The 13,155-nt window shown below is 40.5% G+C and overlaps 1 protein-coding gene across 5 annotated transcripts in view; it reads right to left on the reverse strand.

Moving 5' to 3' along the window:
* NAV2 (neuron navigator 2) overlaps positions 1-13,155 on the reverse strand; it is a 423,664-nt gene that overhangs the window by 137,826 nt on the left and 272,683 nt on the right. For all 5 annotated transcript variants that reach the window (XM_074841830.1, XM_074841833.1, XM_074841829.1 and 2 more), the window contains exon 4: positions 7,074-7,146. In XM_074841830.1, the coding sequence (XP_074697931.1) occupies positions 7,074-7,146 (73 nt within the window). The remainder of the gene's footprint in view (positions 1-7,073; positions 7,147-13,155) is intronic.

A 13,155-nucleotide genomic window follows, 5' to 3' on the forward strand; every position in this document is an offset into this window, starting at 1 on the left:
AAATAATTTCTCCCCTGCGGTGACTGCACAATGTCTCACATTTCTGCTATAGTCTGCATTAACGCCAGTGTGTTTAAAAAGACAGTTCCTTTAAATAGTTCCTTTAAACTAAAGTAACCAAAAAAACCAAAACCAAAAACCCGCAACAAGTGTATTAACAACAGCACACTGTAAATGATTTCTCAGTCCTAAATTTGCACGAGGAGAAACTACTCAGATAACACACAGTATTATATCATTTCTGCTATATCAGACTAATTGCTTCCACTAAGAAAATCTGATGCAAGTTTTGTACCAGAAAATATGATTATTGGGTGAAATAGCTGTATTAGAACAGATAATTACCAGTTTGATGCTATCACAAGCCGATAAAGAATGGATACCTAAGGTATGTAAAAACAGCTTGAGAGTGAACGAAGGAACATTTCAATTCCTAAAAGTCATCCTGTTCTTCTAGGCAACATCAAATGCAAAAATGTAAAAAAAACCCAGAAGTACAAAGATAAAGACATGTATCAGAACATGCAGTTAACGGCTGTATCATAATTAATATGCAAGAGCGCTAATTCCATCTTGCAGACAACCTTAATAATGCACCATGACTCAATTATTTAGCATGTTTAATTTCCTAAATTAAAAAAGTGAATTAAAAAAGCTATATCAAACAGCTGAACTTTTGCATGCACTATAGAGACCACGTGACCTAATAAAACTTACTGTTGCCCTATGCTTCTAAATCCCTCCACATGGAGTAGTGCAAGAGGGGAAGAAAAGGACATGTGGCAAGACAGTGACCAAGCACAAAGGTGAGAACCAGAATTTTAATTTCTGTTCCCAGTTCTGACTGACAGATTGCTGTGACTTCGTAATGGCCCCCGCTCTACCCTCTATTTCCTCTGCCAGCCAACATTTCTGCTCACACTGCTCATCTTTGCTGTGTAACAAGCTTCTGTTCTTAAACCCAAGCCCTTTACCCAGCAAATCTCAGGCTCACGGCTTAAAAATTTTGCTCCCCTTTTTAGACCAGCTTCCAGGTCTGGTGACCTTGTCTATCTGTGCCTCAGTCCACCTTTTCTTCCTAGCCTCTAATCTAATTTACTTTCTTTCTTAATTTTGTTTTGGCCCATGCCCATGTCCTCAGAGACTCCTAAGTGGTCCTGGTCATCACCCAGACCCAGAATATTCCTTTGCTTTCCTCTCTGACTTCTTGACTGAACTTCCTTACCCATTTTTTCCTCCCTGCGGTCTGGCCCCACCACCAGTGCTCTCTCCCATCACTGTCCCCATTCTCTTGTTTAAATGATTATCAATCCCAGGGCCCTTGAGCAGCCATTTTCTGTCTTCCTTTGTTTTCTTAACCAATTTTAGTCTCTTCTTGGACAATGGGGTCCCAACGAATCCTGCCCGTTTCCCCTTTTCCCACTCCTTCTCCCATGCAGTGTCATGCCACAGACCCATCCTTCTCCCACTGCCATCAGTATCTGCATCAGGCAGGTTCCTTCTCTAATCTGCCCGTGTTTAGCTAGGGAGGACAGGAACAGAAGTAGACAATAAAGTAAAACAGACACAAAAGACAGCAAAGCACAGTATAAAGGATCTTATCTTCAGTAAAGAACTCAAATTATGGATGGGAATTGTAAGGAAAGTAAGTACTTAATCAAAAGCTGAAGCATAACTAAACAGAGCCAGAGGCACTGGGAAGCTGAACTGCACAAATACGGGCCAGAAGATAAAAGAAATTACCATGGGTCTGCATGTTTAAACTTAGCAAAGCTATACACAATTGGAAGGGACTTGATTTCCATGTGAAACAAGAGGCTATTATAAAAAAAAAACACCTAAAACCTGTCGCTTTCTGTGGCTGTCTGTCTTCTGCTGTATTTATCAGAAGAGCAACCTGCTTTTGACATTTTTCTAAGGTGACCAAAAAATAATCTAAAGAAAAACACCTTTAATGAGTTTAAAAAGAAGCAGTTTCTCTTCCTCTGGATTTTAAGTAAATTATTTCAAATGGCACTTTCAGAGGTAGTTCTGTTTCTCTTATCTTAAAGATAGACTGAGGTAATTTGCCTGGCAGTTTGCCGCTGCACTTTGTACAAAAAGAGTATTTCAAAGAGTACTTCAACCTCACTGTGCTCTGCCCATCAGTGCAGTCTCAACCGCTTCCTGCCTTAAGGCCCCTCCAGCCCATGCGTCAGCTTAAATATGCGTATTAACTTAGATAAGGACAAACATGTCACCCACCCATTTTAAATCTGGAGCCAAAAATTACTCATCTTGTTTATTGGAAACAAACACTCTAGACATTTGAGAGGAAAGTGGAATTTGGTTTTGAGAGAAACCCCAAAAATCTACCCTTTGGAAATTTCCATCCTGAAATATCTCCATTGCTGCTTGCTTCCCCTACATCTGGAGCTTCCATCACTGTAGCTTGCCAACCACCCTTCTCCATCTTCACAAAAATGCACTGGACTTGGTGGAAATTGAAAAAAAAAAATCAGTTCAGGACAAAGAAAATGTAAAGAAAAGAAAAGTCTGCTGGATAGATTACTAGAGAAATATCATTACCTGATTCCTCTAACACCTGAGAATGCAATTTCTGCAAATCATAAACTACTCATTGTGTACACAATGCAGATCAAAGCAAACCAGTGAAGAAGAAAAAAGGTCTATCACTGTTACCTAGTCAAGCTTGTTTGCAACTGCTTCTGTAAAGCTTATTTTGTATCTGATCCTATAATGCACGTGGGACTAGAAAAAACAGAACTAGACTACATGGACTAGGTTGGTTAGTCAAACTGGTTAGCAGGAGTACAGATTAAGCATCACTGCTCATCCCTTAGCTGGCATTTATCCTGCCAGAAAATAGGGGTGTCATATATGCGTACTATTTACCCCTCAAGATAGTGGGTGTCTGCTTCCATCGCTTTACACTAGCCTCTTATGGTTGACGACCAAGGGATTCTGCAATCAGTCCCCATCAGCCCTTTCTAGTTCATTTAAGAGGTGAGGCAAGATGGTCTGCTGAACAGAACAAAATGAAAAAAACGCAGGAAATTGTGTCCACAGTGAATGATGGGAGAGGAGAGAAAGGGCCAAACTAACTACAAGCAGGTCTGAATTTAAGATAAAATGTTGAGAAGTAGATATATGCTACATCTGCAGGTGTTTTGATAATTAAAGAGCAATTTTTTGAAGGCTGCACATAACTGTACTCAGTGTGGTATCATCAAAATCTGGCAGCATGGTAAATGCCCTACTCAGGTATGCTTAAAATAGCACTGTGGGATATTTGTGCTGTACAAACAAAAATTCCACCTTGACACTGCAAAGGACCTAAAATGGAGGAACTGCAGTACTGCAGACTGTGTACACTGAAACTCCTTTACCTACCAAAACATGAATGCCATTTCAGAGGCAAAAGTCTAAGCTGAATTGTGGTTGTTCCAAAGTCTGGTGAGATGCGTTCTTTCATCACTTTATGGTTTCATGATTTGTTCAGCTGATCGTTATCCAGCTAATCTGTTACCCAGAAGAGGTGCAGCTGCTACCTATGACATCAGTTTGAGTTTTTAATGAACATTTACATTCTCCATAATCTTCAAAACCTGGGCAGTGAGGAGATATTGTGTGAAGGAGGGAAAGCTTAGGTGGGCAGCTGCAATTCCAGAAGTCTAAAACCCAGCTCTGTGTGGAAATAAGTGTAAGAGCATGGGTATGGAGAGACAGCTCAAAGCAATGGACAATAAAAAATTGCAGCAAGGAGAGAAAAGAATTTTCCAGCATCCCTGCAGTTTTCTTCAGTAACTACAAATGGAGATTTTAGGATTTAAAAATCTTTGAGTAGGGAATGCCTTTCTGGCTCCGCATCGCTGGGGAAGGGGGCCTGTCTCTAGTACGGTCATCACCAGTGATTGCAGATCCTTAGCATCTTCACTGCATAAATCCGTAAAAAAAGACTACGTCTAAGTGGCATGTACATATCAAAGCAGGATTTTTTTTTTAATACTGGAAGGATACGACACATAATGTCCCAAATTATTTAAACATATAGAAGTCATCCAAATTCCGGTTTTGAATCATGTAACTTCCCCCCACATTAAAACCACGCTATTGAAAAATACATTGTTCTCAAGCAACCCAGGAGAGACTTCAATGTTTATTCCCATTTGGAAGCAATCACAATCTTCTCCTTCCTCCTAGATGAGGATCTGCCAGTGAAGTAAACAAAGTTATTTGCACTTGACCTAGCCGGCCTTGGCAACTTGCGCAGAAACGCTGGCTTTTTTGGTTACGGCACTATTCATTTTAAGTGATTCTGTGTTTTCTCTTGTTCGGTTTCTCCCTCCTGCCTCAGCACAGCTAAGGAGTGACTAAGAACAGAAATTGAATTTATTGTTGAAATCAAGTCTTTTAACTTCATTTTATTAAAAAAAAAATGTTCTTTCCCTCCCCCTCTCTAGCTGTTGCTCTTTTCCTTCAATGTTAGCAGTGGAGCCAGTAAGCGTTCTCACGCATATGTTGGCAGCAAACATGACTGGTCTCTTCCTAGCTTCCGTATGATTTAATATGTTAATTCCTAGACAGTGTAAAAGAAAGGAAGAAATAAAAAAATCATCGAAGCCATGGGATAACCTACATCCTGCTGAGTCTGACTTGTGATTTGGCGGGAGAGCAATGAACATTAATCATGCTGTCCCTTCCCCAGCGTGAACAACACTACAATGCCAACTTGCACACCCAGACAGTTTCCTCATCAACTTATCTGCTACTTTTCTTAGATTTTGCATTGTATCGAGACAGGTAAATAATGTGAAATTTACTATATTTTTACAACGTTTACATATCATGTCAAGGTCGAAATTGGCTTTTACAACTGACTCAGTTGTATTTTCTTTTTAACCATTTCCTAGTAAACAAACTTTCTACTCTTGGAAGTTTTAGCTCATACTTTCTTTTCTTGACATGAGAATCCTTCTGATTATAACAGCTACTGAGGCATATAACACAGGCAGCACTTGGGTTGACCATATTAAAGCTTCTTTCTGGAGGAAAATACTTGTTATTGGTGTTCTAACCCAGCTTAAGGATACACCACAGAAAAAGACAGCTAACCTTCAGCCTCCTCTTCTCCTACCAGTTGTTGTAACAGCAGGTTAGAACAATGTGTACTAAGTATCTGCTACTTTGCTTTCCACACTTACAATCCACCTCAAACTTAGGCTTCAAATTTTAAATTACATTTCAAATACACATTTTCAAGTGGCTTGTAAGATCTCATAGACTAGGATGAGCTAGGCGGCTTCCTTTCAAGGACAGCAAGAAATTCTTTAAGCTGTTTTCCAAATTGTTAAAATGTAATTTTAAATTGTAAGTTTTAGTAACAGTTTTCTAAATATAAAAGCTTTGATTTTATAGTAATTTTATGAAAGTTTTAATATTTTTGTAATGTTCTTTAAATGTAACGTACATATATAAAACGATAATTTCACCATGAAGTTCATCCACAGCGGTTATCTGGCATACATTTATTGACATCATTTACCATCCCTAAGGGAAAGTGTGTTTTAGCTAAGACTTCAAATGATGATCACAAAGCGCATGGTGCTGGGTCTTGGATTAGTGACTAAAACAGTGTTGCTAAGGCACAGTGTTTTGGCAATACTTGCTCAGTGTCAAGGTTTTCTCTTTCTCCCACACTGCCCTCCCCCAGCACACAGGCTGGGATGGGCAAGAGCTGGGAGGGGTCACAACCTGGAGAGCTGACCCCAGCTGACTGAAGGGATACCCCATGCCGTTGGATGTCATGCTCAGTAATAAAAACTCAGGTGGGTGGTGAGAGGGTGTTGGGGAGGTAGCCATTGCTCAGAAACTGGCTGGGCATCTGCCTACTTGTGAGAGGTGGTGAGTGATTGCCGTTGCATCACTTGCTTTGTTTTTTCTCTTCCTCTTTCCTTCACTTATCAAACTATCGTTATCTTGACCCATGCATTTTCTCACTTTTGCTCTTCCTATTCTCTCTGGTGCCTAGCTGCCGGCCAGGGTCAGCCCACTGCACCTACACATCCTTTCTTGCCTTCCTTGTTTGAGCTATAGGATTCCTTCAGAGGAAGAAACACAGCTTTAAACATACAGGCAAATCAAGTTATTCACACACAAGTAAATGTACATGCATGATCTGATGATATAACCTCCTCCTCTAAACTGGCTTTGCAAAAAGACTCAGTCACCATCAGCCTCACCTGATGCCACACATCCAATTATTTGTTCTGTGAAGCACCAAAGGAGGTATCTTATAATAGACTCAAAGTTTGCCTTACCAGCTACCGAACCCAATTGCTTTTCCAGCACATTTAAAGAAAAGTATAAGTGGAAGTTGGTGCTGCGGATGACAGAAGTCTGTTTGATCTCTTAAAAAGACAGCAGTTAAACAGCTTCTGAGCCAGAAGGTACCATACATCCTGACACACATCATGCACTGGCATAAAGGAATATAGTATGCTGAGTCATGTTTGGGTTTCAGAAAAATTCTGGTGCTCTTCAAAAGAAGAGTGATAAATTAGAGGTCAAGATGTCTTTTTTGTTTTGTTTCAAAACACTTGGATTTTATTGTTTCATGCATTTGGAAACAAGCTTTTAAAAAAATAGCCCTTCTTTAAAAAACAGAAGAAAGCAGGATACTTCTTCAGGTAGGAGAATAATTTAAGAATGAGAAAAGAAATTTTTCTCTCAAAAGGCACACAACTGCCAGCAGTTCACTATACATATGTGAAAAATTTACACTCTCATCAGTGTGCCAGTTATAGAACTTAAGATGAGAAATTTCTGGTTTTTAGCAAAAAGAAACCAAGTTATTGAATTCTAGTTCAATCTCACTGATTGTTTTTACAAGTCAACTGTGTGGAGATTAGATATATATTTACCTACCTTTCACAGTGAGATGGGGAAAAAAGAAGTAAAGACTGTCAAAAGTTTAAATTATCCATATTACTCTTCCATGTGTTGGTTACAATCACAAGTAGTAATTCAGGTTTCTCGTTTAAAATGGAATTTTAAACAACCAATTGACTCACCTTCTGCTGACAGCCCCTGTATGTTAATTCCCTTAGCAGCCAAGAAACTCAGGCATGCATCTATGTTTTCAATCTGTTCAAGAACAAACAGAGAGACACAAAAAGAAAATGCATTGTAATAATTGTTTACTTTCATCTCCCGCCACCCTTTATTGCACTCAGTCTTCATATCACACAAAAAGTCCCTCTGCTCCTTATGTGGAAACCATAATATGACACCTCCTCTGTAACTAAGGTCCTAAATTGATCCAGTATTACGTGGGTCGGGACTTTCTGTTATTCGTACTTGCATGAAGCAAGCTATTTAATACTCTAACCATGAAAAAAGATCACTACATATCTTACTAAAGGGTCAGGGATGTTATGCCAGGATTCTTAACCTACGATAAGTATAACAAACGTGAAACCGAAAATAAACATGGAGGCCACATTTGCTTGAGAAGGCAGATTGCCACTTGCTCTTAAGTTGACAGCTGGCAAAAGTTTCCAGCCACAAAAGCAGTCAAATATAAAAACTGTAACTGGAAACCCCAGCTGGAATCCAAAAAACAGTCACTTGCCATATCTTCCACGTGTCAGAAATGACAGGCAACTCTGGTGGCTCACAGTAGGGCAAATCCTACCCTTCAGAGAGATGGTACGATGGCATTAAATCGCACAGGATAAAATGAATTTTGACCAGGTAGGGTCTTCTGCACAACAGGCCTGACTGTTACTGACTACAGCTACTAGATACAGACTGGACTCAAATCCTACCTAACAAAGTGAACTCCAGAAAGGTTGAACTAATTAGGCATTTCTTCCCCTGTATCTCAACATCACAGTAGAGATCTTGCAGTAGCTTCATGCCTAGTTTCCCACCAAGCTACCACCAAAACTCTGTTGTCATATTCAGAAGATGCAGAGAGATGCCAGTCCCCCTAGACCACAGTACTTCTATGCAGAAGCCTAAGCTTAGACACCTTGAGAAGCTGCAAGGAGCAACACTTTAGGAAATATGATGTTTTGTGTGTGGTTACACAGAAGACTTCTAGATAATACCATTGAGCAATTCTTTGTTTTATCATGATAATCAGTAAGTGATAAAATGGGGTGACCATGTTTGAACATCGTGCAAACATTAATTTATTAATTCCCAAAACATTGCAACCAAACATTGCTTCCACTTCATAGATAAGGAAGTAGAGACACTGATCCCCATGCTTGCTCTCACATAACTACCTTTCTTCTGTGAAGTTTGGAGACATCAGAAAGGACATGAAAGATCCAGCTTCCCTGTCAGCTCCTGCCGGCCCTCGAAAAAATCCACAAGTGAGGGCTGTGTGGCATTCTGGAGGCTGAGCTCCCAGCACCTGACCAGCACTTCCCGCCCTTCTCAAAGTTATGAAAAAGTACTGGGGAAACTGCCAGAAAACCACCAGCATGGATTTCTCTCAAGGTACTTTCATTTATTGTCTATAAATATAACAATAAAAACATTCTCTTCTATCAGGGGGGAAAAAAAATTATTGGCATTACCTAACTCTGATTTCAACAATTACAAACACTGATATACTCAAAACTATTATCAACCTCATTATACTTTCTGATATACTACATCAAAGTATACAAAGCATGTAGTACACTCTGAGTATACAATATACTTCAAAAACCAGAGAGATACCAAAGAAAACATTTCCTGTAATGTTCAGACCTTAAAGCTTGTAGCAGGGTACAGTTCAAAGGTTCATTTATCCCCAGTTCAATATGATACAACAGTCAATCTCTACCTGTTTCCTGCCTCAGTGTTCAACAACCCTTTCAAGTTTTCAAGCAGCTCTTTTATTGAGGTGATTTGGGACCTTGCCGGAAAGCCAAAGTTCACCTTTTCAAGAATAAACACCACATAAAAGCAACAATCCATTTCTACCACCTGCACTTAACAAGTCTTCATCATTCCAAGAACACTTGCAGCCTTCCACAGCTGTGGGTAGGTTTGTCCTCTCCTAATAAGGAGGATTACTTAGGTTAGTGAGTAAAGGTAAGTAATATTTAATTTCCACTCCAGATTTGCCATTGTAGAAACTCAAAGTAGCTCTTTCAGTCCTGCTTTGTTTCTCTTCCCAGGTCCCTCATCTTTGCTCAAACTCCTTTAGGATAGATTGACCAAAGGATTAAGATTTACTTCTGGGTATCAAGTTCCTCATTGCTGACTTCCTAATCTCATGCTCACTGAAGACACAATTCAGACCCAAGAAGTCCCCTTTAAAATCACTACCACCTCTTCCCTGGGACAAAGCCACAGTTTTTACCAAGCATTTTAGCCCCTTAATTAACATATACAGCTCCTGTTCTCAGACTAATAGATGATCTCCACTGGAGCACTAATGTTTGAAGTTGAGTGACCTGGACCTCACTGCCATATAAAAGGACAGACGGGCTACCCTGCTGCACCAGTTGTAACGCCTGGCTAAAGACTGTGAGAAACAGGGGCTTTTAGGTACTGTATCGATATGGAAACAAAATAAGGAAAAAAAATTAAGAGTAATAGAAAATGCAGAAAAAAGATTACAGGATATAGACTGTCAAAAATTTATAATGCATTACAGTCAAGAACTCATAAGAATCAGAATATTATAGAAACAGGAAAATATCCTATTTCAGAACTTAAAACCAGGCATAATGAAATAAAGTGGTAATAACAGAGGCTTGCAAAAGCAAACCTCTTACATTCAGAAAATAAAGTACTATGATAAGATCCTACAGGGATGCAGAGCATTGCACGTACAAGGAATTCACTAAAAAAATACAAGTAAAGGACAAAAAAGCATCAATGATTCTGTTAACATCTACGCAGCATCATCTGTGATACTAACAACGTTACATGGCAGAATGACAGGAATGTGAGCAATTAGTTGATTTTGCAGGAAAAATAGAGGCCAAAAAGGAAAACAGAAAGAAATCTGGACAAATTCAAGAAGAAAGTGAAACGCAGAATGCAGGTCTATAGCTGAAATGATTAAAACTTAGTGTTGACAGAAATTCAGGGTGCTTCCCACACAGTGACTTGCTGGTGGCCCACATAAAAGTGATTTGTGACTGCTCTCCAGCTCCACTGGGAAAGGGCTCACGCTCACTTGGCACTCTGGAGTCTCATAAGAGGCAAAAGCCCTGAATGCTCAACCAAGGACCTGTCTCCAACCCCCCAAGGTGCAGAGAATGAAAACACTGATGTTGGGATGTGTGAGGGAAGCAATCATTGATTTTTAATATTGTAAAAAACAATGATAAAAAAGGTACTGAAATCTTCGTATGTCAAATAGCTTAAGGTGTGACTATTATTTTGTGGCCACTGGCCTGAAGAACCCAAAGCTTGGTTGAATTAGTCTAATGCATCAGAAATCAAGTTCCTTGTTTAAAGAGAAGCGTTTCCAACAGTGTAACATTTAATTAATTTCACCTATAAAAGCTCCAAGAAAGGATTCTGCTCTAGCGGCTGCTGTATTAACGTAAGAACTAACTACTTATAATCTACAAATACTGTTTTATGGAAAAAGATTCCCCAGTGCATAAAGGATTGAAGATAGCAAGCTATTCTGAAGTAGTAGCCTGGTAGTTAGACCATTTAGATGTATGTACCCAGGACAGAAGTGAAGTTCCTGGATAAATCTCAGCTAAGCAAAGACCTAATGACCCTACGTAGTGATGACTTCCAACACAAAGTACAGCTGCCTCCTCAAAATTGCAGTAATCAGCAGCAAATTGTCACTGAGACTCTACGGGCCCTTTCTTGGCCAAGTCCATGTATTGCTTAAACCCTTTAAGCAGATGTGAACAGAGTGGATTTGCCAAAGGGGAGTGTATATTCTCTTTTTCACTGTGAGTTACAATTGTTTTTTGGCTGACAATTCTGATTTCTCATTTGCTTTGCCAGCAATGCTTAACACAGCAGAAGCAAAGCAAGAAAGAAGGCAGTTAGATGCTCTCATTTTCCACCTACCCAAAATAGGGGAAAAGCTGTGCAAAAAGAGAAGGAAAACCAAGGATCGACATCCACAGTAATTATCTCACTCGGACACATTACTGGGAGTGTCCACAACTGAGCCTTGCCTTGTTATACTTCCTGGCCAAAAGCATCAAATGAATTTGCAATTTTGAACCGCCGTTAAATAAACTATTTCAGGTATAGTCAACTATCAAAGCATGCTATCAGTCCCACACCCTACACAATGGGTATTTATTCCAAAACGTCTCTAACTGCCAACCAAGGACTGCTGAGCCCCCACCTGAGGGGCTGCCCACTTCCAGGGGCTCCTCCTCCTTTTTTAGATTATAAAACCCTGTAGAATGAAACAAGTGTTACAACTCCCATTCACATACTCACAGAAACGGTGTGTTTCAGTCACCTACCTGAAAACTTCCTCTTAACATGGATTTCTGGGTGGCATTTGCTACCGTGCAAGATGGGAGCTGAAGGCATCATGCCAAAGAAGTATTGCACACGCATAATGTTCAAACACCAGACCAGCAGCCGTTGCTTTGTTATACCAGTAAGACCATCAGCCTTTTACTGGAAAAGCAGGATTAAAAGCTAGTGGTGTATTTAGCGATTTCTAAGTAAAGAACATCATTGAACATCACTGTTTTCATTCCCACCAGACCTGCACGTTCCTCATTCCTTCCTAGCTTCTACACATATGAAACTCAAGTACACACAAATTTAACAGCTTCATTGAGTTTCTACATGTGTGAGAAAATACATTTATTGCATTGTCATTCCACAATTACTTTCCCAGGTACATCACTCAGATTTCCCTCTATTCTCAAATGTACCTTACAGTAATCATGCATTTCCAACAACACCAGCCACCAGATCCACACAAGTTTTTGCACTTGTCACGTAATAGCAATTTCAATTTCTGTTCTTGTCAGTGCTAGAAAGAAAAGGAGCTAGGAAACATGCCCTGGCCTGTATGAGCAAAATAGGACAGACTAGAATAAAAAAAAAAACAAACAAATAACCTCAGCCTGTACCCTGTAAATGGAAACCCATACATGGGCACCGATATACATTGAACGTTGACTATAATAGACAAAGACTCTCTCCAGAAGGGAAAGAGACACCTGCTAATCCGGGATATGGAGACGGCTGAAATACTCAATGACTTTTTTGCCTCATTCTTCACTGTCAAGGGCTCCAGCCACAACACCCAAGATGCAGAAGGCAAAGGAGGAAACTGGGAGAATGAAGAACAGCCCACTGAAGGAGAAGATCACATTCGAGACCATCAAAGGAACCTGAACATGCACAAGTCCATGGGACCTGATGAGATGCACCCGTGGTTCCCGAGGGAACTGGCAGATGAAGTGACTAAGCCACTATCCACTGCATTTGAGAAGTAGTGGCAATCCAGTGAAGGTCCCACTGATGGGAAAAGGGGAAACCTAACCCCCCCTTTTTAAAAAGGGAAAAAAGGAAGACCCAGGAACTACATGCCAGTCAATCTCACTTCTGTGCCTGGCAAGATCATGGACCAGGTCCTCCCAGAAACTATATGAGGACACATGAAAAATAAGGAGGTGATTGATGACAGCCAACATGGTTTCACTGAAGGCGAATCATGCCTGACAAATCTGGAGGCCTTCTATGACAGGGTTACAGCACTGGTGGATAAGGGAAGAGCAACTAACGTCATCTACCTGGATTTGTGCAAAGCTTCTGACACTGTCCCACAGAACATCCTTGTCTCTAAATTGGAGAGACATGGATTTGATGGATGGACCACTCGGTGGATAAGGAATTATCTGGATGGTCGCACTCAAAGAGTTGCGGTCAATGGCTCAATGTCCAAGTGCAGAGCAGTGACGAGTGACGTTCCTCAGGGGCTGGTAATGGGACCAGTGCCATTTAACATCTTTGTTGGTGACGTGGACAGTGGGACCGAGTGCACCCTCAGCAAGTTTGCCAATGACACTGAGCTGTGCAGAGCAGTCAACAGGCTGGAGGGAAGGGATGTGCCATCCAGAGGGACTTGGACAGGCTGGAGAGGTGGGCCCATGTGAACCTTATGGAGTTCAACAAGGCCAAGTACAAGGTGCTGCA

This window comes from Strix aluco, chromosome 16, assembly GCF_031877795.1.
Source record: "Strix aluco isolate bStrAlu1 chromosome 16, bStrAlu1.hap1, whole genome shotgun sequence".
NCBI lineage: Eukaryota > Metazoa > Chordata > Aves > Strigiformes > Strigidae > Strix > Strix aluco.